Genomic DNA, 25641 nt, shown 5'->3' with positions numbered 1-25641 from the left:
CGCCCTTCCGCTGTGCTATCGCTCCAGCCCATTTTTTTTTTTTTTGGTCAGATTCTCTTCCCGTACCCCTCACCTTCGTATTGAGTAACTTTAGGAATGGATATTTCTATGCAGTAACTTTTTTTTCTTTTGAAAGTCATCCTTCTCTTTGGACCTTTTGAGTTTTCTCCTCTTTTTAAAAAATAATTTTATTTATTCATTTTTTCCCCCCTTTTCTCTTCTTTCTACTCCAGGAGTCAGACACCCAGGGACATCCAGCGGCCACCAGGTTCTCTCACGTCCTGCAGAAAGACGCCTTCCTTGTGTTCCGCTCCCTTTGCAAGCTGTCCATGAAGCCCCTGGGTGAAGGCCCCCCCGACCCAAAGTAAGCAGGGCACAGCTCTCCACTGTCTGTGAGCAGGTGACCCCTCCTGGTCGCCTGGCCTGGCCCTTGGCGGTCTGGATGCAGGATTCACTCCAGACGGTCTAACCAGCTTGAGACACATGTGCAGTTTCTGCATCCCCCCGTCATTCGCGGCCGACGGCCTGTGTCTCCTCCAACCCGGATTTTGCCCAGTTTTGCTTTCCTTGGCTGAAGGCTACACATCTCACACTGCATGCGCATGCGCTCCAGTCTGCTGAGTGACCTCTGAGGCAGGTGTGTCCACCCTCAGGCCCCTGCTTGGGGTGGAAGCCTGTGCTCCATGGATCCAGGTGCAACCCTTGGGAGTCAGGGATGACCAGCTTCAAGGCTGGTGACACCCTCGTAGGGGACAGCTGCATTCGGTCCTGCTCCCCCGACTCATCCCCAGGGCTGTGAATCTGCGTCACCAAACCTCTGAAGTTGGGCAGAATCGCCTTAGTGCATCTGGGAAAGAAGTCATGATAGAATGATGGCGGGGCCTGGAACTTCATCAGTCTTAGGGGCACCTTTGTTAATTCACCGAGCACCGTAGTTGCCACCTGCAGCTTTTTTAGCCAGGCTGTGATGAACGCTGGGGAGTCACGAGCCTTTCCCATTTCTTAGGGGGATGGGTAGAGATCAGGACGCTGAGGTTGAAGTCGGTGGGCCCCCACAGGTGACTTTGATGAGGCAGAGAGAAGAGAGATGTCACTTCTCCCGATCCATCTGTGCCACCCCGAGGCCAACTGGGAAGGCCAGGCCTGATGAAGTCTGGAAAGTCAGTCCTGCTCTTCCCCTGGGTTTCCAGGTACTTTGCCCAGTCTCGCAGCAAAGAACTTCCGGAGTCGGCAAGCAGCGAAATAGAAACAGATTTTATTTGGAGAGTTTTCGAGGAAGGGGAAGGAGGGAGAGCAAACGCGTTCAAGGAAGAACATGGGCTTCTCCAAAGGCGGAGAGGGCACAGTTCCCATCTCAAGAGGGGAGATGCGGCACACATGTGCTCGGGCACATGGGCACAAGCAGCACATGGATCCAGCATATGCCCACCCTTCCTTAGTTCAGGGTGGCTTTCATAGGGTTTTTCCCATGGTACCCCTCATGGGGCTTTCTAGCTGGGTAAGAGTCCGTTGCTAGGGTGGTTGCTAAGACATGGTGAGGCAGACGGGTAGTGTAAGCTCTGCATTGTCTCTGTTAAAAAAGTAAAACCTAGGGGGCTGGAGCGATAGCACAGTGGGTAGGGCGTTTGCCTTGCACATGGCCGACCTGGGTTCGATTCCCAGCATCCCATATGGTCCCCCGAGCACCGCCAGGAGTAATCCCTGAGTGCATGAGCCAGGAGTAACCCTTGTGCATCGCCGGGTATGACCCAAAAAGCAAAAAAAAAAAAAAGTAAAGCCTGGGGCTGGAGAGAGAGGGTAATTGTGGGCAAGCACTGGCCATACACATGGCCAGCCCAGCTTCAATCCCCAGCACGCCCAGGAGTGACCTCTGAGCATGGCTGGGTATGGCCCCCAAGCCAAAATGAATTGGAAATAAAGATAAAACAGAACCGGCATCCTGGGTCTCACAGAGCGCCACACAAGGCCCGCGTCTGTGCAGGGAGCTGCAGTGCCAGCTGGTGCTTCTCTGGCTTCTCATGTGTTCTCTGCTTCCTGGCGAGGAGCCCCGAAAAGAACAGGCGTTGGCAGCCCGCTCTTGCCAGGGCACGCAGGCACCAGGAGAGAACCCACCGCCCGCGCGCCGTCTGCCCCCATCCTCTTGACATCTGAGTGCCGGCGCAAGTTCTTCAGCTCACTGGTTCCCCAGAAAACTCCGCTCAGCGACGGAGGGACCAGAGCGTCATCCTCAGCGTCCCTGTCGCTTTGCTCTGCCAGGTCCCACGAGCTACGTTCCAAGGTGGTGTCCCTGCAGCTGCTCCTGTCCGTGCTGCAGAACGCCGGCCCCGTCTTCAGGACGCACGAGATGTTCATCAACGCCATCAAGCAGTACCTCTGCGTGGCCCTGTCCAAGAATGGTGTCTCCTCCGTGCCGGACGTCTTTGAGCTCTCTCTTGCCATTTTTCTGACTCTTCTTTCCAACTTCAAGATGCACTTGAAGATGCAGATAGAGGTATGGGCTGCAGCTTGATGCCTGGTGTTGGGAATCCACTCACATTGAGGTCGAGTTCCTGGCTTGGGACCTGGGCCCTGGGGTCTAGGGGATACTCGGGCTACCTTCCCGCACCCCCAAAGGAGAACTCTTTTGACTTTTTTTGGGGGGGGGCGGCATCTCACCTGGCAATGCACAGGGGTTACTCCTGGCTTTGCATTCAGGAATTACTCTTGGCAGTGCTCAGGGGACCATATGGGATGCTGGGAATAGAACCTGGATCAGCTGCATGCAAGGCAAATGCCCTACCCGCTGTGCTATCACTTCAGCCCCAGGAGGAGAACTATTTTTTTTTTTTTTTTTATAATTTATTTATTTATTGAATCACTGTGGGAAAAGTTACAGAGCTTTCAGGTTTAGGTCTCAGTCATGTAGATACCGAACACATTTCCCTTTACCAATACTCATTTTTAACCCCGAACCCCAATAGACCCCCACCTCCCACCCCTCCCAATTCTTGTGAGGCAGATGAGTTCTAGTTAATACTCTATCTACTTTGACTAGATAGATTATTTCGATAGAAGATGCACAATTATTGTTTAGAGTTTACGACCCACCCCCACCCCAATCAGACATGCTGAAACAGCGTTGTGAAATGATTTGCTTTCTACAACTTGGTTTAAGAATAAAATGATGTTGCGCGGCCGCTATTGCGGCCGCGCGGTTTTGAATTTCTGCTATTTTACTTATTGACCCTGGAAGAATTTCTATTAAAAGTTAGCTAGTTAAGAGATTGATTTCTGTGCCCTGGAGTCGTGGCCGTGCCGGAGAGCCGCTCGTGGGGGGCAGCTGGCGACCTCGGTGGGGCGTGGGGGACGGCCCACAAAGCCCCCCTTCCCATGAGGTCCCCGCCGCTCCCCCGAGCCCGGCTCAAACCCGCTTTCCACAAGGCTCCCGTGCGGCCGCCATCTTTCTTTCCAGAGAGGAGCGGGCGGGCCGGTCAACGCCCTTCCCCCTCCGGGCAGGCTTGGTGGCGCGGATCAACACAAGTCCATTTGCTTTTCTGCTCCAAGCGGCTGGTTCTCTGTGCTAAGTCCTTGTGCCTCCGGGGCCGTGGCCGTGCCGGAGAGCCGCTCGTGGGGGGCAGCTGGCGACCTCGGTGGGGCGTGGGGGACGGCCCACAAAGCCCCCCTTCCCATGAGGTCCCCGCCGCTCCCCCGAGCCCGGCTCAAACCCGCTTTCCACAAGGCTCCCGTGCGGCCGCCATCTTTCTTTCCAGAGAGGAGCGGGCGGGCCGGTCAACGCCTTTCCCCAGGAGGAGAACTATTTTGGGTGGATGAGGGAAGACCTTGCGTGAAGTTGTGCCCAGCCTTCTGTGCTGGCCAGAGATCTCTGCCAGGCAGGACTGCCTCGCTTGTCCACTCTTGATTTGCAGATGGAAGTGAGTTGGTTAGCCTCTGAGAGGTCAGGTTCCATATAGAGCCTGGGCTTCTGGTTTCTCTCGAGAAATTGCAGCCCTGGTGATGTGTTCTGGGGGCAGATCCTGACGATGGCCCAGGCGCAGCTGACCCCTTCCCCAGGGCCCAGGTGCTCCAGACACCCCAGCAACGGCCCCCGAAGGCCAATGTTCGGGTGCTGTTGGCAGAGCACACGTCTGGCTCTTCTACCCAAGAAGGAAAAGGATCACTCCTAGCACCTTCCTGTCCTCCGGCGGCCTTGGGGTTTTGAGCCCAGTTTAAACTACTGTATTCTGGGGCTGGAGTGATAATACAGCAGGTAGGGTGTTTGCCTTGCACACTGCCAACCCGGGTTCGATCCCCAGCATCTTGTATAGTCCCCCAGCGTCGCCAGGAGTAATTCCTGAGTGCAGTACCAGGAATTGTGCAGAACTCCTGAGCATCGCCGGCTGTGACCCAGAAGGGGAAGGGGGGGGAAAAAAACCTAAAAAAACTACTATGTTTGGGGCTGGAGTGATAGCACAGCAGGTAGGGTGCTTACCTTACACACTGCCAACCCGGGTTCGATTCCCAGCATCCCATATGGTCCCCTGAGCATCACCAGGAGTAATTCCTGAGTGCAGAGCCAGGAGGAATCCCCGAGCATTGCCGGATGTGACCCAAAAAGAAAAAAAGTAACCAACTGCTATGTTCTCCTTCATCTTCCCACCATGCAGGTGTTTTTCAAAGAGATTTTCCTGAACATCTTGGAAACGTCGACTAGTTCTTTTGAGCACAGGTGGATGGTCATCCAGACTCTGACCAGGATCTGTGCAGGTACTTTTGCCCCACAGTGCTTCTCCACTGAACTCGCTCGGGACCCCTTTGGACGATTTCGTTTCCCAAAGTTCAGATGAATATCTCCTAGCTTCTCCCTTTAGAGTTTGTAATGAAGGCTTGGTAGAATCCTCACCTCGAAGGCAAATTCTAACCAGTTGACTCATCCTTCAGAGGATGACTTGCTTAGTCTTACTTGCCTGGAACTTTCTGGTGTTAGCATCGAAAGCCCCTTGTTCTGGGACAGCTCGTGGTCCTGTAAAATCAGGACCCTATTTAGAAGCTGGTCAGTGTTAGTCACAGGAGCTAAGAGATTGGCGCCAACCCAGTGGTTGGCTATCAAGGTAATTTACTTTATACCATGTGATTATATGAGTTGTCTGTTATCATACATAATTTCTTAAGTGTTACTGGGGCTAGGGCCATAGTACAGTAGGCCTGGATGTGGGTTTAATCCCTGGCATCCCCTGTGGTCTCCTGAGCACCGCCATGAGTGATTTCCTGAGCACAGGGCCAGGAGTAAGCCTTGAGAACCTCCCGGTGTAGCCCGAAAAGAAAAAAAAAATGTTAACACACTGGGACCAGAGTAGTAATGTAGCAGGGAGAGAGGGCACTCGGCAAAATAAGGTTCAATCACTGGCACTCTCTACTGGGCCTACTGAATGCCTCTGGGCACCTCCGCATGTGGCCCAAAAATACAAATCAAAAAGTGTTAATTCAACTCTTAGAAATGGTTCCCATAATTGCTGTCCTCCTCTTTGCCTTGGGGAGGTGAATCAAGGGTTAGTCTTCGGCGAGCCCTAGGGGAGAACTGGCTGATTGCTGGTCTGGCCAACACGGATTTCCTATGTGAAACTATCTGAGTCAGTGTTTCCCGGGAGAGAAAAAAAAAATTGACAAAGGAGTCTGTTTCATTAGAAAGCACGCCTGCACTTGAATAGAATTTCTAGTATGTGTCATGTTATTTTCCAAGATGCCCAGTGTGTTGTGGATATCTATGTCAACTACGACTGTGATCTTAATGCTGCTAACATTTTTGAGCGCCTCGTAAATGATTTATCCAAAATCGCTCAGGGAAGAAGCGGACACGAGCTGGGAATGACACCCCTGCAGGTAAGATTCCCGGGCACAGCTGTCGGCGTTTGAAGTGCAGTTATTCCATTGCACAGCCCCGAGACCCGGCCACGTGCGCCAACACGCAGGGCTGTTTGTTGCTGTCACAGCACCTGCCAGTGTCTGGGAAGAAGTGACATGTGGGGAGTAAAGTTGGGACCATACAGGGGAGCGGGAGGGAGACCGTCGCCTTATCGACGTCGGTGACATTGGCGTTGAGACGTACAGGATGAGAGTTCGCTCACAGTCACCTTGCCCCAAATCTGTGAAAGCAGGGTCCCCGTCTCCGGGTCCTGCTGGGCAAGTGGCTCTTTAGTCGGAGATGGCCTCGAAAGGGCTCCTTGGCTATGGTCCAGGATCTTCTTGAAGTTCTCAGGGCTGGGGCTCGGGCTTGGTGTAAGGCGTGTGCCTCGCATGTGTGAAGCCCCAGGTTGGAATCCTGCATCACAGAAAGGAGGGGAGAAGGTCCCCAGGCCACCTGGGATCACATGCAGAAACCTGGTGACTGGCTGTTTCTCCTCCACAGCCTGCTCGCCATTACATTCACAGAGAAGTCTGTACTGCCTTAGATGCCTTAGTCGACAATATTTGCAATTTTTTTAGATGACCTGTAAGTCACATCAACTTTCTGCATTAGGAACGTGACTTTTTATAAAAAGCAGCAGGGACTGGCAAGGTAGTGCGGTGGGTAGGGTTGCACCTTACGTGTGACCGAGCTGGGTTCAGTCCCCAGCCCCCCGCCCCCAAAGGTCCCCCAAGCACCGCCAGGAATGTTCCAAGAGAGCGGAGCCAGGAGTAGGCCCTGGACATAGCCAGAGTGGTCCAAAAGGCCCGCCCCCCCCCCCCCCCCCCCCGCCAAAAAATCTTTTTTTAAAATAAAAGATCAGCAGGAGCTGGAGAGGCAGTAGGGTGGGATGGTGCTGGCCTTACACGTGCCCAACCCAGGTGCCATCCCCAGCTCCACATACGGTCCCCAGCACTGCCAGGAGTGACCCCTGAGCACCACCTGCTGTGACCAAAACATAAAGAACAACAACAGGGGCTGGAGCGATAGCACAGCGGGTAGGGCGTCTGCCTTGCATGCAGCCAACATGGCCGACCCGAGTTTGATTCCTCCGCCCCTCTCAGAGAGCCCGGCAAGCTACCGAGAGTATTCGATATGCCAGACACAGTAACAACAAAGTCTCCAATGGAGACGTTACTGGTCGAGAGTATTCGATATGCCAGACACAGTAACAACAAAGTCTCCAATGGAGACGTTACTGGGCCCGCTCGAGCAAATCGATCAACGGGAGGGCCTTTACTTTACTTACTTTATAAAAATCACAAATGAGAGTGATGACTACTTTCAAAGCTCCAAATCTCATCGTCTCTCTTAGGAAAGTTCACATCCTGGGGGCCTGAGCAGTACTGCAGTAGGTGGGGCACGTACCTTGCATGTACCTGACCCAGGCTTGAACCCCAGCTTCCCGTCTGGTCCCCTGAGCGCTGCCAGGAGTGATTCCTTAGCGTAGAGTCAGGAGGAAGCCCTGAGCAACTGCCAGTCATGGCCCCCAAGCAAAAACCAAGCACTGTAGCATTGTCCTCCTGCTGTTCATCGATTTGCTCGAGCGGGCACCAGTAATGTCTCCATTGTGAGACTTGTTACTGTTTTTGGCATATCAAATACGCCATGGGGAGCTTGCCAGGCTCTGCCGTGTGGGCGGGATACTCTCAGTAACTTGCCAGGCTCTCCGAGAGGGACAGAGGAATCGAACCCGGGTCAGCCACGTGCAAGGCAAACACCCTACCCACTGACAGTGCAACAAAAACCAAAGACAAAGGAACTCACATGTCCTGTGTCTTAGTTCCTGCATGTTGGCCCTAGTGCCCCAGAGGGCTGGCAGGGGCCCCTAACATCCGCCACCCGCTAACTTCTCTCAGTCTTATCCTGAAAGGCACCGCCTGGTGGTCTCTTTCCTCCCCGGCTTGCGCAGGAGCCCGCCCTTAGCGCCTGGTCTGTGCTGAGTTTCTGTCCCTTTGTTCTTCAGGAGCTCAGCTTGAGGAAGAAAGGCCTCGAGTGCCTTGTGTCCATTCTCAAGTGCATGGTGGAGTGGAGCAAGGACCTGTACGTGAACCCCAATCACCAGACGAGCCTCGGTAAGCACCGCCTGCTTGTCTCAGAGTGGGTCGGACACGGGGGCCTCCGAGGCTTTTCAGGGCGGATCCAGGTCTCCATCCTGGCCCTGTAAACCCCCTTCTTGCCCCCCAAACCAGAAAGAAAAAAAAATAGACTTAGAGAATGCTATTTTAAATATTCTGCTTTTGGCAACAAGAGCAAGCCCTGGGCACTGCCAGGTGTGGCCCCCGAACAGACAGAACCTGGGAACTGGTCTTCACCCAGAGCCTACTCAGGCAGCTGGCGGGGGGGTGCGCTCAGGGGGAACCCCAAGACATTGCTGTGGGGAAACCATGGAGGTTGGGCACTGAAATTCTGTTACCGGAGGGATTGGAAGTCGTGGTGACTAAAAGCTAAGTTTTTGAAGAGTCTGCTCATGAATTCTGTCGAATACCGGCAGCGTAGTGTGAGTTGTGCTCCTGCTCCGTTTTCCCAAACGGAGAGCCAGATTTCTCAGCATTTGTTGAGTGTTCCCTCCGTGGCCTGCTGGCCTGAGCCGCAGCTTTATAATCTGCTTAGTTCCCGTGAGCCTGAGTGTCCGTTCTTGCCCCGAGCCCCGCTTCCCAGCGCCCGGCCTGCTCCAGGGAGTCCGAGCCGAGCCGTTGGCGCAGGCTCCCTGCGCTGCTGCTCCTCCAGGGCCTTTGCTCTCGGCATGTTTCCTCTCTCGCAGAACTTGAGGATTAGTTTGAGGATTAGGCCAGAGTGACAGCACAGCGAGTGAGGCACTCCACCCAGGTTCTATCCCTGCCATGACATACGGTCCCCAGACACCACCAGGAGTGATTCCTGAGTACAGCGAAGAGCAAGCCCTGGGCACTGCCACCTGCGGCCCCAAAACAAACAGACAAATCTAGCTCTGTAGATGCCACCAAAAGGAGCTTCTCAATGAAGTCTAAGCAGGGGCCGGAGTGATAGTTCAGTGGAAAGGGCACTTGCCTAGCATACGGCTGACCCAAGTACGAGCCCTGGCACTCCATGCGGTCCCCTGAGTTCACCAGAGTCAGCCCTGGGCACTGTTAGGTGTGGCCCAAAAAACAAAATCCACCGTTTGAGTGCTGGTGATCCATCTGACAGCCTCGTCTCTCCTGGGCCTGGACACAGGAATCCCAGAGCGAGAAGGCGCTCAGCCACGCCAGTGTTCCCCCCGCTTACCTGGCCTCTTTTGCTATTGTTTCTGCAGGTCAGGAGAGGCCCATGGACCAGGAAGGGGATGGGAAAGGCCTCGACCTGGCCAGACGGAGCAGTGTGACGTCCATGGAGTCCACTGTGTCCTTGGGGACGCAGACCACGGTCCAGGATGACCCAGAGCAGTTTGAGGTCATCAAGCAGCAGAAGGAAATCATTGAACACGGCATTGAGCTGTGAGTGCGGCAGCGGCTCCCAGCAAAGCTAGTGGGGCCTGGGGGCTGGGCGCCTGGGCGGGATGTGGATCTGGGAGCCTGGGAGGGATCTGGGATCTGAGAGCCTGGGAGGGATCTGGGATCTGGGAGCCTGGGAGGGATCTGGGATCTGGGAGCCTGGGAGGGATCTGGGGTCTGAGAGCCTGGGAGGGATCTGGGAGCCTGGGAGGGATCTGGGATCTGGGAGCCTGGGAGGGATCTGGGGTCTGGGAGCCTGGGAGGGATCTGGGAGCCTGGGAGGGATCTGGGATCTGAGAGCCTGGGAGGGATCTGGGGTCTGGGAGCCTGGGAGGGATCTGGGATCTGGGAGCCTGGGAGGGATCTGGGATCTGGGAGCCTGGGAGGGATCTGGGGTCTGAGAGCCTGGGAGGGATCTGGGATCTGGGAGCCTGGGAGGGATCTGGGATCTGAGAGCCTGGGAGGGATCTGAGATCTGGGAGCCTGGGAGGGATCTGAGGTCTGAGAGCCTTGGAGGGATCTGGGATCTGGGAGCCTGGGAGGGATCTGGGGTCTGAGAGCCTTGGAGGGATCTGGGATCTGGGAGCCTAGGAGAGATCTGGGAGCCTGGGAGAGATCTGGGAGCCTGGGAGGGATCTGGGAGCCTGGGAGGGATCTAGAATCTGGGAGCTTGGGAGGGAGCTGGGAGCTTGGGAGGGATTTGGGATCTGGGAGCCTGGGAGGGATCTGGGGTCTGAGAGCCTGGGAGGGATCTGGGAGCCTGGGAGGGATCTAGAATCTGGGAGCTTGGGAGGGAGCTGGGAGCTTGGGAGGGATTTGGGATCTGGGAGCCTGGGAGGGATCTGGGGTCTGAGAGCCTGGGAGGGATCTGGGAGCCTGGGAGGAATCTGGGATCCTGGGAGGGATTTGGGATCTGGGAACCTGGGACTGCCTTGTCAGGGGGAGATGCCTGTGACAAAGCCAACGTTGGGACTTGCGGCTGAGCCCCGTTGAGCTGGGATGAGGAGGGGGGTGGAGAGAGAGAGAGAGAATATGTGTGTGGTGTGGTGTGTGTGTGTGTGTGTGTGTGTGTGTGTGTGTGTGTGTTGGGGGGAAGAGAGGGAGGGAGTGAAGATCCTTCAAAGGATTGATGGGGAGGAGGGATTCTGCAGCTTTGAGCGATTGATGCCTGGTAGGATTTAGGGGGTTTTTTGTTTTGTTTTATTTTGTTTTTCCTAAGGAAAAGAATTAAATTTATTTAGCAAGTAACAGTAAAGTATAAAGCAAAAACATGACTCCTAAAATTAATTGCTGCCTGCTGGGGCTGGCAGGGAGGGCCCCCGAATCCCACTGGAAATAATTCCCGAGTGCAGAGCCAGGAGTAACCCCTGAGCACTGCCAGGTATGGTCCAAAAACAAAAAAATTATTGCTTGGAGGAAATGACCACTGGTAACTTTTCTTGGGGGGCTCCCAAGCACTGCACAGAGGTGTGGGGCCACTAACAGCCATCCCCGCCTGTGCTGGGGGCCGCGTGTGTGCTGGGATGGGACAGAGGGCCTCTCCCTCCCTTGCCGGATGTTAGCCCTGAAGCTGGCTGACCAGTGGTAACTTTTTCTTCCAATTTTGTGTTAGGCAAAATGTAAGCATGCAGAAAAATCAACAATTGCCACGTCAATCTTCTCTTAAGTTTTTATTTTCTGAGCCATTAAAAGATCAGTTGCGGGGCTGGAGCGATAGCACAGCAGTAGGGCGTTTGCCTTGCACGCAGCCAACATGGCCAACACAGGTTCGATTCCCGGCATCCAATATGATCCCCTGAGTACTGCCAGGAGTAATTCCTGAGAGCATGAGCCAGGAGTAACCCCTGAGCATCGCCGGGTGTGACCCAAAAAGCAAAAAAAAAAAAAAAAAGTCAGTTGCCACCAGCAGGATACTTGGGGTGCCCTGAGCTTTGAGAAGTGAAAAAATTCTCTCGGATAATCATACCATCATCATTACTACTGCCGATAATGTTTCTTTCATCTTATTACACAAAAACGCACGCATAATCTTTCTAGCTTTTGAATCCATTAGTTAACTTCATAAATTCAGTTTATTATAGTTAGAATATTCATTAAATTAGGTATCAATCCATTTCGCTCACTCTCTGCAGGTCCCCTGTCTGTTTAATTACTTCCTTGTCCCCAGAGTAGCCAATATAATCTCTGAAGGATCCGCATCAGCTGAGCACGCCCCTGCCTGGTCCCTGGCTCCTATGCCCTGTCACAGCCTCTGGCCCCTGCTGGCCTCGTCTCCCACCAGTTCCCTGAGCCACGCCATGGCCCAGAGCTTTCTCCGCTGCCACCTCCCTGTCCTGTGTAGACTCTTGTGTCTTGTTTAATCCTGGCGAAACGTCTCATGCTTAAGAGGCCTCTGCAGCCACAGTGTCTGCACCTGCCCCAGTCTCCTTGCCACGATTCACACCAACCTGTGAATATTCTCCACTACAGGCTCTGGTGCATAGAAACTGAACGTGTCCAGGGATTAAATTCTCTCTCCTCTCCCCCATCTCTCTCTCTCTCTCTGTCTCCACCCCTCCCCAACCCCGTCCCTGCTCTTTCTCTCTCATAAAGACTAAATTGTGTCTTTGGATAAGACAGGGACACAGAAAGGGGAGAAGACACAAATCACTGCTTCAGTGTTGGGTCTAGTTTTAAGACTCAGTGAACATGGCCAAGATAGAGGGACGAAGCAGCATCCCTCCCCCTAAAGCACTCACAGTCCAGCAACTCCAGAGCAGAAAATCTATTTCATATAAGATGTAAACCACAAATACAGGTTTTGAGTATTAAGAAAAAATTCTCCCTCCTATAACAGGAAGTAGGAAATGAGCCTCCGTGCTTTAAAGACAGCCCCAAGGGGCTGGAGAGATAGCACAACGGGTAGGGCATTTGTCTTGCACACGAACCACCCGGTTCGATTCCCAACATCCCATTTGGTCCCCTGAGCACCGCCAGGAGTAACTCCTGAGTGCAGAGCCAGGAGTAACCCCTGAGCATCGCCAGGTGTGACCCAAAAAGCAAAAAAAAATATATAAAAAATAAATAAAGATGACCCCAAAGTGGGGCTTTCCAGCTCCTGGTGACTCCCGGACTAGAGAGAGCTGTGTGTGTGTGTGTGTGTGTGTGTGTGTGTGTGCGCGCGCGCGCGCGCGCGCGCACGCATGCGCAGAGCAGGGATGGATAGACGCGAGCCACACACATGTGAGGCATGGACTCGAGCACCAATCCCCCCACTTCAGGCCCGCTTGGCTTTTGTTACCTTAGCGCTTCACCAGTCCTCATGTGTCAGTGCCTTCCCTGCTGCCTCTGAGCAGAGTGGCTGCTGGAGCACCAGCCATCATACTTAGATTCTGCGGGCAGAAGGGATCGTGCAAGAAAAGCATGTCCTCAGCCAGGTCAGCTTGTGTTCTCGGGTCCTTCCTAGCAGTGCCTGCACCACATCTGCCCCCATCCCACGGGCCAGAGCAGGGCCATGTGACCAGGCTTTGTTTCGGGGAGGCATTCTCATTTCCGGGTGCCCAGCTCAGCACCTAGGGGTGTCAAGCGGGGGGAGGGAAGGGGTGCTGCCGATGACCCACGGACTCTGTCGTTGCCGCACCAGAAACTAAAGGTGGGGTTTAGAAAGGCTGGCAGGGCAGTGAGGACCGCCGTGATGTGTACCAGTACTGGCCTGGGTGCCCCTTGCGGCCTGGGCGTTGTCTTCATAGTGTGCCGCCAGTGCCCACTTTTTCAGACTTTCTAGATTTTGAAATAAGCAGCCCGGGTCCCATCTTTCCTCCCGACAGTTTCAACAAGAAACCCAAGCGAGGGATCCAGTTTCTGCAGGAGCAGGGCATGCTGGGCACGTCCGTGGAAGACATGGCCCAGTTCCTGCACCAGGAGGAGCGCCTCGATTCCGTAAGGCTGCAGGCGGGCGCTGGCACGGGGACCCCCGGGTGATTCGGAGCCTCTGTCTGTCGGGGAGGAGTGGCTGTCACCAGCCCCACAGCCTACTTGCGGCAGTCCTGCTCCTCCCGTTGGCCCTCACGGCAAAACTGCCGGGAAGCGGACAGGTTTCCGTGGGTGAAAAAGGTTCCGCACCTCGCTCCACATGGCCTGTCATCCCTCCACGTTTAGGCCCCTGTGTCACCTCTTCCTCGGGCTTGGCGGGACAGACCGAATCTGGCACCCATGGGTGGGCAGGCACACCCAGGGGGTGCTTTTCTTAGACCCGTGCCCGTTGGGGGAATTCGACTCAAGTGCCTTTTGCTGTCAGTCTGTATTTGTGGGTCGCTAGACGTGAGCGCGTGTGTTTCAGACCCAGGTAGGTGAGTTTCTGGGCGAGAGCGCACGCTTCAATAAGGAGGTGATGTACGCCTACGTGGACCAGCTCGACTTCTGTGAGAAGGAGTTTGTCTCCGCGCTGCGGACGTTTCTGGAAGGTTTCCGCCTGCCAGGGGAAGCTCAGAAGATCGATCGGTTAATGGAGAAATTTGCTGCAAGATACATAGAGTGTAACCAGGGGTGAGTGCCGGGCTTCTGTCCCCTTCTGCCACCTCGGACACTCGGTGTGGCTCGGGGCAGGGGTTTTATTGTTGAAAGTGCCAGGCAATTGGAGTTTCTGTTCACGACATGTCAGACACCCTGCTAAGGGGTCTCTCAGATAAAGTCTTACTGCAAATGTGTGTTTGCACCCTTTCTGCATCCAGGAAGGCTGGGGACCAGGAGACTTACCGGCCTGCCCTGGATTGAGTAGCCCGGACCCTCCCTGGTATGACGGATGGAGAGTTGAGAGGCTTCACTGCCTCTTGCCTAACCAAGAAGAGCACCCTGGCTTAATTTATGGGGTGATTCACAAGGATTTTGGGTTTTCTTTGATTGCGTTTTGATGAGCCATTTCAGAAATGACTCTGTAGCTTATAAAACCTGCCGAACTATGTAATTACATCTGGGGGCCTCATTTGATAGTAGGTGAATTTTTGGGGTAGGAAATGGAAATTGGAAAGAAAACTCATCTTTATTTCTTCTTTTTTTTTTTCTGGCAGGATCGGGGTAGGGGGTATCTGGGAGGTCCCAGAGCAACTCCTGGTGATGCTCCTTAGGGCTGGCGATTCCACTGAGTGATGCTGCTGCCCCCCACCCCCCGTACACCCCGCCATGCCCAGAGGGCACCCCTATAATGCGCTGGAGGCTTTATGCTACCCGTGACCGTGCCCAGCTCGGGCACATGCACCCCGGCTCCTGTCTTCAGAGCCCAAGAGCTAATCTGTTAAAACACCCACAGGGAGGTCAGCAGTGCCCTGGGGTTCACAAGTGTCCGTTTTCTGAATCCCGTGTCCCTCGGCATCCTGATAACAGAGAAGGAGTCGTATTCTGAGCCATCGAGCAGCTGTCCCCAGGGGTGAATGTGGTGAACTCAGAAACTCCCGTTCTCGCCACGGAACAAGCCGCTCAGCACATGTGCAGACGCTGACACGAGGCGGAAGTTTCTGCACCGCTGGGGCCTTGAGAACAGTTTGGCCTGTGGAGGCAGCCGCGTCGCTGTCATACTAATTGCTCCCCGTCTTCCAAGTGCATGGCAGGCTGTCCACCGTCGATAGCCGGTCAGCAGCAGCAGCTGCTGGTCATTTTAACCAGATGGACACTGGGACTTGCTGAGAAGACTTAATTAGATGTTATTTTCTTTAACTATCTCCCGAGTGGGCCCAGATGCCTGATCTGTCTCCCTAATCAGCAACTAGATAAGTGGCATGTTAGAAGTTTGCTTGTTGTGTGTTTCAGGGGTGCTCGCGGCAGCCTCCTGTGTCATTAGACTGTGCATTTGTAGACAAAATGAGGTACTTGGGTCATTTCTCACCGAAGGCAGCAAGGTCTGAATTTATTGGCAAGTTGTCTCGCTCAAGAGAAATCTCTTCCTGTGTGTTTTCACTGCTGAGGGGTGGTTAGTGTACGCTGTCAGAGCGGTTTTTTTGGCCGTCCTTCCCCTAACGCCAAGGAGGAGTAGAGACTTTCAGGAATAGGATGAGGGCGAGGGAGGAAGCGCTTCAGGTGCAAACTTGGAGGGCTTGCCCTCAGGGTCGCCTCGGGAGAGAGGGTGTCCTTGCATTCTCTGCTCTGGGTGCACCCTGGACTTACCTATTCCCTGCCTTGCAGGTTCCTTGAGAATTTCTTTTTTTAAGGGGCTACAGAGGGGACAGGATGGTAGTACAGCAGGGAGGGCGTTTTCCTTGCACATGGCTTACCCAGGTTCGATCCCCAGCATCCCACATGGTCCCCTGAGTATGGCCAGGAGTAGTTCCTGAGTGCAGAGCCAGGAGTATCCCCTGAGCATCACCCGGTGTGACCCCCCCTCCGGAAAACAAAATTGGGGGTGCTGCAGAGACAGGATAGGGGCAAAGGCGAGTGCCTTGCATGCAGCTGTCCTGGTTCAAGCCTTCCCACCAGATGGTTCCCCCCATCAGGGCTGCTGCCCTGGAGAGTGCCCCCCCGTTCCCCAGCCCCACAGATACCGAGCAGCATCTCAGGCCCCCAGTGCTCGGGGGCACTAAAAATTGCCAGGAAGGACCCCTAGGCCTTCAGAGCACAACCCCTTCCCCCAATATTGTGATTTTTACAGGGCTAAGGAGGTAACTCTCACCATACTGCACATGGCGACTGTGCAAGGCCCTGAGTTTGACCCCAGTACTTCCGGCTAAGGCTCTTACTGGCCTCGTAGCAAATATCACCAGAAGGGGCCCTATACACGGGCCGGAGCGGTAGAATAGCAAGTAGGGCACTGGCCTTGAACACAGCCGACCCGGGTTTAATTTACCGGCTACCGCATATGGCCCCCTGAACCTGCCAGGAGTGACCTCAGAGTGCAGGGCCGGAAGTGAGCCCTTAGCACTTCCGAGTGTGGCGCGAGACTCTGATTTGACTTGAAATCCCAAAACTGTCGCGCCTTTAGCTCTTGGTATGCTCTGGTTTGCTCCTGGGGCTGGAAGCGCTTGGCGCGCACCTCCAGGCTTCTTGTTCTACCCGCATCTTCTCTTCCAGGCAGACGCTGTTCGCAAGTGCGGACACAGCCTACGTGCTCGCCTACTCCATCATCATGCTCACCACAGACCTGCACAGCCCTCAGGTAAGAGGCACTCGTGGCCTCTGCAGCCCACGCCACACAGTGGCTCCCGACGTCACCCGTTCCCTGCGTGATTTCCATGTTTCTGTTTGCGCCGATTGCAGGTGAAAAACAAAATGACAAAAGAGCAGTATATTAAAATGAACCGGGGCATCAACGACAGTCAGGATCTCCCCGAGGAGTATCTCTCCAGCATCTACGAGGAGATCGAAGGCAAGAAGATCGCCATGAAGGAGACGAAAGAGCACACGATCGCGGCCAAGTCCACCAAGCAGAGTAAGGCCTGGCTGGGGGGCCCGTGCGTGCTGGGGGTTTCGAGCATCTCAGGGTGCACGATTCCCTTCCCTGATGAGAAGTGTAATTTGCATACCTAAATATCCGAATCAGAACTGTGATTGGATTCATTATGATGATTATTCTGGGTTTCTCGGTGCATTACCATCTTCTTGCCGGATTTGTGACGAGCAGTAACAAGAGGCAATTTAAAATAAGTAACCTGATAGCTGAAGGACTCCCCCGCCCCACAGGTGGCTTAAAACTTCGCCTTCATGCCCATGATCATTGTCCTTCATTAAAATGCCATCAAGCTCATGAAGGCCTTGTGTAAGAGGCTTTGTTCAAGAAGCAACGAAGTCTTGGCAGTTCCCAGCAGGGCGTCTTAAACCTCTCCCGCTCTCCGCCCCATTTCACCCAAGAAATAGTATTTCCAGAATATTTTGTGCACCCCCTCTCTTATTCAGTTATTCAACCCCTAATAGGACTGTGAGCCAACAGGTTGAGAAGTTAAGGTTTAGAGAGTCAAATTGGTGGGGCTGGAGCAGTAGCACAGCGGGTAGGGCATTTGCCTTGCACGCGGCCGACCCGGGTTCGGTTCCCAGCATCCCATATGGTCCCCTGAGCACCGCCAGGGGAAATTCCTGAGTGCAGAACTAGGAGTAACTCCTGTGCATTACCGGGTGTGACCCAAAAAGAAAAAAAAAAAAAAGAGTCAAATTGTGGGTTCAAGTTCTACCCACCATTAGCCACATCACCTGGGGAGGTCACCTGACCAGTCTATGCCTCGTTTTCCCCTCAATAAAATCGTGTTTATGGGTTAGATTTGTGATTGCGTCACTGCGACTCTGACGCAGCGCCCGGCACCAAGCTGCTGTTACTCATGTCCTCTTGTTTCTTTGGAGGTGTCGCTAGTGAAAAGCAGCGGCGGCTTCTGTACAATTTGGAGATGGAGCAGATGGCTAAAACAGCCAAAGCTCTGATGGAGGCCGTGAGCCATGCCAAGGCCCCCTTCACGAGTGCCACGCACCTGGACCACGTGCGGCCCATGTTCAAAGTGAGTACCCCACACCGACAGGCCGGGCGAGGTCGAGCCTGGTTCTGGGGTGGGCCGGCCGGAAGCTGACCGTTTCTAATTAATCAGTTAGGGAGAAGGGCAAGGGAGGACGGTTCTTTCAGCACAGTGACTGAAGCGCGTCCTTTCTCGAAGTCCCTACAAGCCTGAGCAAATGCCTGCACCAGGCGCATGCATGACCACCGGCGACTCTGGGTCTGGTCTACCCTCACCACACGGTGACCTTGGTCAGGTGCCTGCGCCGCTCTGCTCATCAGCTGACACTTGGAGTCAGACAGCAGCGTTGCTGGAAGAGCTTCTGGGTAGTGGAAATAATTAGAAAATAATTAATAATAATAAGATAATAATAAGAGAGAAGAAGAGAATTAATTAATAGACATTCAGGCCACAGAGACTGTTTCATTGTCTCAGAGCTCACTGCTCTTCTTGCAACCACGCACTATTTTCAGACTAGCTGGAGTGATAGCACAGTGGGTAGGGCGTTTGCCTTGCACATGGCCAGCCCGGGTTCGATTCCTTCGTTCCTCTTGGAGAGCCCGGCAAGCTACCGAGAATATCCTGCCCGCACGGCAGAGCCTCCCAAGCTCCCCGTGTCGTGTTTGATATGCGAAAAACAGTAACAACAAGTCTCACAATGGAGACATTACTGGGCCCCGCTCAAGCAAATCGATGAACAATGGGAGGACAGGACAGCGCAGTGGATACATCCTGAGATCTATTTTTAAAAGAGCTAGAAGGGGCTGGAGCAATAGCACAGCGGGTAGGGCGTTTGCCTTGCACGCAGCCAACATGACCGACACAGGTTCAATTCCCAGCACCCCATATGGTCCCCTGAGCACCGCCAGGGGCAATTCCTGAGTGCATGAGCCAGGAGTAACCCCTGAGCATCGCCGGGTGTGACCCAAAAAGCAAAAAAAAAAAAAAAAAAAAAAAAAAAGAGCTAGAAAATACGGAAATACTAGCTACATTGCTCTCAGCTTCTCTGAGGAATATGTGTTCTGAGTGTCAGTATCTGCTCAGCTGGTCATTCCTTGCTTTCCATTAGCTTTTCTTTTCAGGGCATTCACAAGAAAATCGAAGGAAAAGTAGCATCCAAATAATTTAAGAGCCTTGCAGTGCTTTATACAGACCATAAGTAGCTTATAGATTTTATTTTACCTGCCCACCTCTGATGGGTAATAACCACCTGTCAGCCTGTATCAGAGGGGTCCCGGTGCCAGGTGGACCCAGCAGGGATTGTGGCCCTGGTAGGGCCATGATGTTTGCCCTGGGCACAGGAAGAAATCCTGTGACTATATTTTCTCCCCTTCCCTTTGAACTGTTGGTCAGTAAATGGCACACCGATAGCCCCAGTTCTGAGTTTAGGACCGGCTCTTCTTTCCTGTGACTGGCCTTGGTGAAACTCAAAGTCATGATGAGCTTGTGTCCTGGCCGTGTTCCCGACTGACCACGTAGCCTCTCCGTGTTGCGATCTGAGATGTTTCTGAGACCTTTCTTCGTTGCAGCTGGTGTGGACGCCGCTTTTGGCAGCCTACAGCATTGGCCTGCAGAACTGTGACGACACTGAGGTCGCCTCCCTATGCTTGGAAGGCATCCGCTGTGCCATCCGCATCGCCTGTATCTTCGGAATGCAGGTGGGTGCAAGGCAGTGACCCACCTCCCAGAATGCGCATGGGCGGTGTGCTTTTAGATTCAGTACAGCACCGCTTAGAAAAGGCCAGTGGGCAAAAAAGAAGAAAGAAAGAGAAAAGGAGAGGGAGGGAGGGAGTCTTAAAACCCATAGGTTAGTGCTGGTAGCTGCCTTTAGGAGAATTGGGGATTTGGATCGAAACCTTTCAGAGTAGGAAGGTCCCGTGCTTGACCGGGTTTGGTGAAACACCCTTTCTGAGATTGCATTCATCTGGGGAACATAGAGTAACATAATGGGAGACTAACACCCAGGAGTGACCAAGATTAGCACCAGGAATTTTGCTCTGTGACTTGGAGGCCAGCCACATGTGCTAGGGGAAAAGGCAGCTCAGATAGAGAAGGGAGCACCAAATAAAGGGTGTTGGGAGGATCCTCCCAGGATGGGAGAAACATGCTGAAAGTAGACTATAGACCAAACATGATTGCCGCTCAAGGCCTCTTTTGCAAACCACAACACCCAAAAGGAGAGAGAGAACAAAAGGTAATGCCCTGCTACAGAGGCAGGGTGGGTTGGGGAGATGGGGGTGGGAGGGATACTGGGACCCGTGGTGGTGGAAAATGGGCACTGGTGGAGGGATGGGTACTTGATCACTGTATAACTGAAACCCAAGCACAAAAATTTGTAAATCTATAACTGTACCTCGTGGTGTTTCACTAATAAAAAAAAAATAGAAACACCCTTTCTGTCCAGCTGCCTAGTGCCCTGATACTTAGATTGTTTTTTTTTTTCCTTTTTGGGTCACACCCAGCAATGCACAGGGGTTCCTCCTGGCTCTGCACTTAGGAATTACCCCTGGCGGTGCTCAGGGGACCCTAGGGGATGCTGGGAATTGAACCCGCGTTGGCCACGTGCAAGGCAAACGCCCTGCCCACTGTGCTATTGCTCCAGCCCCAGATGTTTTTCTTTTTAAGCTCAGTTTTTATGATCCAAGAATGTGGCTCAGGGACTGAGCACATGCCTACATGTTTGTGAGGTGTGTGGGGCCTTGGCACTAACGACCCCCCCCCACCAAATAAAATATTTATTTTTTAATCATTCACCTAATTTCTATTTCTTCCCTGAAATAAACAAATAGCTCAATGCAAAACAAATGCCTGTGGCCATTCTCAAGTATAAGAAATGACAGCAAATGGAATACAGTTCCGAGACTTACGAAGGCAGCAATTGCTCATCCGTCCTCTCAAGAAGATTCGCACCCGCTTCCCCTGCCGCCCTCCCTCTTCTGTTCCCCTTTGGCTCCGCGCTTAGTCACCTCTTTGAACCCGGACCCAGCTCTGCTCTTTCTCTGACCAGCTGGCATTGGCCCAGCGCTGCCATCTCTCTCTCGCTCAGGCTCTGTGCCTTCCCCGCTCTCATTAATCTGAGGTAACATGCCGACCTTGCAGAATTTAGTTGTAAAGGTCTCAGCGTTTGACTTACTTCTCTCACCCGCACTTCCCCCATCACAAACGCAACACGAAACCTGCATTTGCGATGCCAGAAAGATAGGACAGCCGGTAGGGCGCTTGTCTCAACACGGCCAACCGGGATCCATCCCCAGCATCCCACGTGAGTGCTCCTGTGTGCAGAGCCACGAGTAAGCCCTGAGCGCTGGTGGGTGTAGCCCCAAAACGAAAGCAAGAAGCTAAGAGAGAGAGAAACCTGCGTTTGAGGTTAGTAGGAAAGGGGAAAGCTAGCGCTCAACAGGTGCTCAGGAAGGTTCTGGAAGGAGGCCACCAGCATGGAATAGCAGACCTGTGATTGTCCACAGAGACTCACAGGTATGTGAGGCCTTGGCAACCCCGCCCCCCCAAAAAAAATTTTATTTATTTATTTTCATTCACTTGATTTCTATTTCTTCCCTAAAGTAAACAAACAGTTCAATGCAAAACAAATGCCTGTGGCCATTGTCAGGTATAAAAAATGACAGCAAATGAAGTACAGTTCTGAGACGGGTGAGTGGCCCGTGCTCGTCTGGCAGATGCGATAGGCCGTGCTCAGGGCGGGATCGGTCTCTTTCCCGTGCAGCTGGAACGCGACGCCTACGTGCAGGCTCTCGCCCGCTTCTCCCTGCTCACAGCCAGCTCTAGCATCACAGAGATGAAGCAGAAGAACATCGACACCATCAAGACCCTCATCACCGTGGCGCACACCGACGGCAACTACCTGGGGAACTCCTGGCACGAGGTACGTCTGTGCTGCTCAGACGGCCTGACAGCCTGTGCTCAGCACCATCTCTCTTAGGTCATTTTCTTTTCTTCTTGAAGTCTGACTTTCTTTCCTTTTTTTTTTTTTGTTTGTTTGTTTTGGAACCATACCCAGCGGTTCACAGGGGTTACTCCTGGCTCAGTGCTCAGGGATTACTCCTGGCGGGGCTTCGGGGACCATATGGGGTGCTGGGGATCGAACCCAGGTCAGCCGCATGCAAAGCAAATGCCCCAGCCACTGTGCTCTCCAGCCCCCATGATCCAGCCCTTTGAGACATTCCCCCAATCCTTTCTCTTCTCTTTCCCTTTTATTTATTTTTCTTTTTGGGTCACACCTGGCAATGCTCAGGAGTTACTCTTGGCTCTGATCTCAGAATTGCTCCTGGCTGTGCTCAGGGGACCATATTGGGTGCTGGGAATCAAACCTGGGTTGGCCGCTTTCAAGGCAAATGCCCTACCCACTGTACTATCACTCCAGCCCCTCCCTTTTATTTATTGCATTTTTTTTGCTCTTCTTTAAAAAAAGAAAAACTTTACTTAAACACTGTGCTTTACAAAGTTGTTCATGATAGAGTTGTTTGAGGCATTTAATATTCCAGCAGCAGTGTGACCTTCCCTCCACCAGTGTCTCCAGCTTTCTACCCACCCCCAGCCTTCCCCCCTTGCAGGCACAAATCACTTTATTTCATATTGCTTGTTACAGCAAGATGGTAAGTGGGATTATCAAAAAACAGTTCAGCAAAAGGAAGCTTTTGAAAATTGTTTTATCTCATTAAAGTCATTGAGGACTTCCTGCACTGTCTGGTGCTAGTTGAGCCGTCTGTGTTTATTGAGCTTAGTTGGCTTCTATGCTGCTTTCCTGTCTAATTTGCTGTGCTCCTACCGGGCTGTCAGTATTGAGGAAATTGGAGGTGTTGCGTGGCCACATATGAGGTCGTGCATTCCAGGAGCACCAAGATCTGTAGAACTGGGCTCATTCTTGGCCTGTCTCCCTTCCGAAGGCATCCCGAGGTTTCACCCAAAATCCTGGAGTAGGCCTGAGTCTCATCAGCTTGACCTGGGGGTCTTATCTGAGCTTAGTCTTTTCTCTTTTAAATCAGTCCCAAGGTGTGTCACATGATCTGTCCTCAGGACCCACATATGGCGGGCTAACTGACCCAGCCAGACGCCATCTGCAGACTCCCTGCAGACGGCCGAGCCGTTTTCTGGCTGTGCAGTGAGGACTGACCGTGTGGCTCCTTCTCTCTCAGATCTTGAAGTGCATCAGCCAGCTGGAGCTTGCGCAGCTGATCGGAACCGGCGTGAAGACCCGCTACCTTTCCGGGTCGGGGCGCGAAAGGGAAGGGGGCCTGAAGGGCCACATGTCGGCGGGAGACGAGTTCATGGGTCTCGGTCTCGGTAAGCACGGCCCACAGTGGCCCACACCCGGGGGAAGCCAGCAGGCCTCGGCACGTGTCGTACGACCATCCCTTCCTACGTGCCAGCTGATGTACATTTATGTGTGAGAGTGAACGTGCTGCCCCAGATCCCAGTTGTGATGAGCTGTGACTGGAAGGCAGGCTGGGAGCCGTTTGCTTTGGAGAGGCTACTTACTGCCTGCGTGGCCGTGTGAGGCTCTAGATGGCGGGAGGAAGACCCAGCACCACTTCCATGTCTGTTTAGGGGCTTTAGGTAAACAATTCAGGGCCCGAGCCATGGTGCAGTAGGTTGTGGTTTTCCTTGCATGCAACAGACCTGCATTTAATCCCTGCACTACATGTGGTCTCCCGAGCCCCATCAGGCATGGTCCCGAGCACAGAGCTAGGAGTAAATCCTAAACACCACCGGGTGTGGCCTGAAAGCAGAAAAAAAAATAAATCATTCAGTGGTGTTCTGAATCAAAGTTGAATTTGTTTTGGCTCCGCACTGAACTGAGAAACTTTCTTGTCCACTCATGTGGCAGAATAAGAGTGATCACAGCACAGGGGCCAAGCCAACGTGCCTCACACTAATTTCAGTTCTGTTCCTTAGCTGCTTCAGTCCTTGTGGCATCTTAGCAAGGCTGAGACTGTTGCTGCACGTGACAGACAAGGAAATGGAGGCATGAGCCAAGGTCGTGGTGGCACAAAGCAGGTCACATGGCGAGGAAGTGGCTGGGACAGTGTCAGACCCAGGCCATTTGTAGAGAACTGGCCTCAGGGTCCAAACCCACAGGGGTCAGCGTCATCTAGGGTAATAGTTAAGCACAAGGACCCTGAAAATGAGGGATTAAGGTGGCACCTCTGTCTCAGGGTACACAGGAGGGTGACTGGGATGAGTTCCCAGGGTTCCCAGATAAGAATGTTTCCAGATTTACGGTGGCTGGGTGTAAGCCACGATGTTACAGGAACGCTGCATTAGCAACAATTCTTAATTAATTTTCTACCTATAAGTTTTATATGAATACACAAGAAAGGCAGAAGCTTGGTACAAACACAAGTCACTTAATCACTTAACTTCCCGTTAGTCGTCGATTTGCTCGAGCGGGCGCCAGTAACGTCTCCATTTGTCCCTGTCGCGTGCTAGTGTAGCCCAATGGCATCTCTTCGCTCCGGGAACATGGAGGGCCTCAAACCGATCGTTCATGATCTTGACAAAGAAGTCTGACCATCTGGTAGGTGGGCGGCCACGCGGTCTCTTGACATCCCGTGGAATCCAATCAGTAACAGCTCTAGTCCAACGGTCTTCTTTAAATCTCATTACGTGACCAGCCCATCTGATTTTTGACACCTTGGCATATGAGACAGCGTCCCTGATCCTTGATCGTCGACGGATGTCAGAACTCCGGATTCGTTCTCTCATTTGAGTGAAACGTGATATTCCAAGCATATCTCTTTCTATTCTTCTTTGGGAGACCTGAATGGCGTTCTCATCTTGTTTGCGTAGGGCCCAGGTCTCTGAGGCATATGTTAATGCAGGAAGAACAGTGGAATCAAAGAGATGTGCCCGGAGCCGGAGGTTCTTCGTCCTCTTAGCTATTTCTTCGACGTTCTTGAAGGCGTTCCAAGCCGCTCTCTTCCTCCTGCGCAGCTCGGGTGCCAGGTCATTTGTCATGTTGACCTCTCGACCTAGGTACACATAGCTGTTGCATTCAGAGATGGTCGTTCCATTGAGAGCGAATGGGGCGTCAGGAACAAGGCTGTTTCTCATAAACATTGTCTTCGTAAGATTCAGCTGTAGTCCTACCTTTCCACACTCACGGTCAAAGTCGGCCAGCATTTGTGCCGCTTGGCTGATGTTTGGTGTTATTAAAACAATGTCATCAGCAAAGCGGAGGTGGTGTAGTTGCCGACCATCTATCTTCACTCCCATTCCTTCCCATTCCAGTCGTCGCATGATGTTCTCGAGGGTGGCACTGAAGAGTTTTGGTGAAATGGTATCACCCTGCCGCACCCCTCTCTTGACATCAACGATCACTTCTTTGTAGAATGGTGAGATCCTGGTAGTGAATCCGCAATACAGCTCACGGAGGATCCTGATGTATTGGGCTTGAATGCCCTGATTGGCTAGGGCTTCAATGACCGCTTCTGTCTCAACAGAATCAAAGGCCTTCTTTAAATCAATGAACGTTAAGCAGAGCGGCATCTTGAACTCCCGAGAAACCTCAATGAGCTTGGTTATCGTGTGGATATGGTCGATGGTGCTGAATCCTTTGCGGAACCCTGCTTGCTCGCATGGTTGTCCTTCATCTAGTGTTCTGCCAATCCTATTCAGGATGACTCGAGTGAACAGCTTGTAGATGACAGACAATAGGCAGATCGGGCGATAGTTGCCAATGTCATGGATGTCTCCCTTCTTGAACAGTAGTACGGTCCTGCTGGTTTTCCATTGGGACGGAACCTTGCATTCAGACAGGTAGCGAGTGAAGAGCCGAGCCAGTGTATTGATGAGTACTGACGGCAGGTTCTTC

At 53.0% G+C, this 25641-nt stretch overlaps 1 protein-coding gene across 2 annotated transcripts in view; it reads left to right on the top strand.

Moving 5' to 3' along the window:
* The window catches only part of ARFGEF2 (ADP ribosylation factor guanine nucleotide exchange factor 2), a 109646-nt gene that overhangs the window by 49048 nt on the left and 34957 nt on the right, over positions 1 to 25641 (top strand). For both annotated transcript variants that reach the window (XM_056108460.1, XM_056108461.1), the window contains exons 9-22: positions 234 to 364; positions 2257 to 2491; positions 4644 to 4743; positions 5717 to 5856; positions 7887 to 7995; positions 9195 to 9375; positions 13179 to 13290; positions 13691 to 13896; positions 16408 to 16492; positions 16594 to 16765; positions 17668 to 17819; positions 19343 to 19471; positions 21535 to 21693; positions 22964 to 23111. In XM_056108460.1, the coding sequence (XP_055964435.1) occupies positions 234 to 364; positions 2257 to 2491; positions 4644 to 4743; positions 5717 to 5856; positions 7887 to 7995; positions 9195 to 9375; positions 13179 to 13290; positions 13691 to 13896; positions 16408 to 16492; positions 16594 to 16765; positions 17668 to 17819; positions 19343 to 19471; positions 21535 to 21693; positions 22964 to 23111 (2059 nt within the window). The remainder of the gene's footprint in view (positions 1 to 233; positions 365 to 2256; positions 2492 to 4643; positions 4744 to 5716; positions 5857 to 7886; positions 7996 to 9194; positions 9376 to 13178; positions 13291 to 13690; positions 13897 to 16407; positions 16493 to 16593; positions 16766 to 17667; positions 17820 to 19342; positions 19472 to 21534; positions 21694 to 22963; positions 23112 to 25641) is intronic.

This window comes from Sorex fumeus, unplaced genomic scaffold, assembly GCF_029834395.1.
Source record: "Sorex fumeus unplaced genomic scaffold, SorFum_2.1 ptg000213l, whole genome shotgun sequence".
Taxonomy (NCBI): Eukaryota; Metazoa; Chordata; class Mammalia; order Eulipotyphla; family Soricidae; genus Sorex; species Sorex fumeus.
Note: the sequence above shows the minus strand (reverse complement) of the source record. Positions and strands in the feature narration are given on the sequence as shown.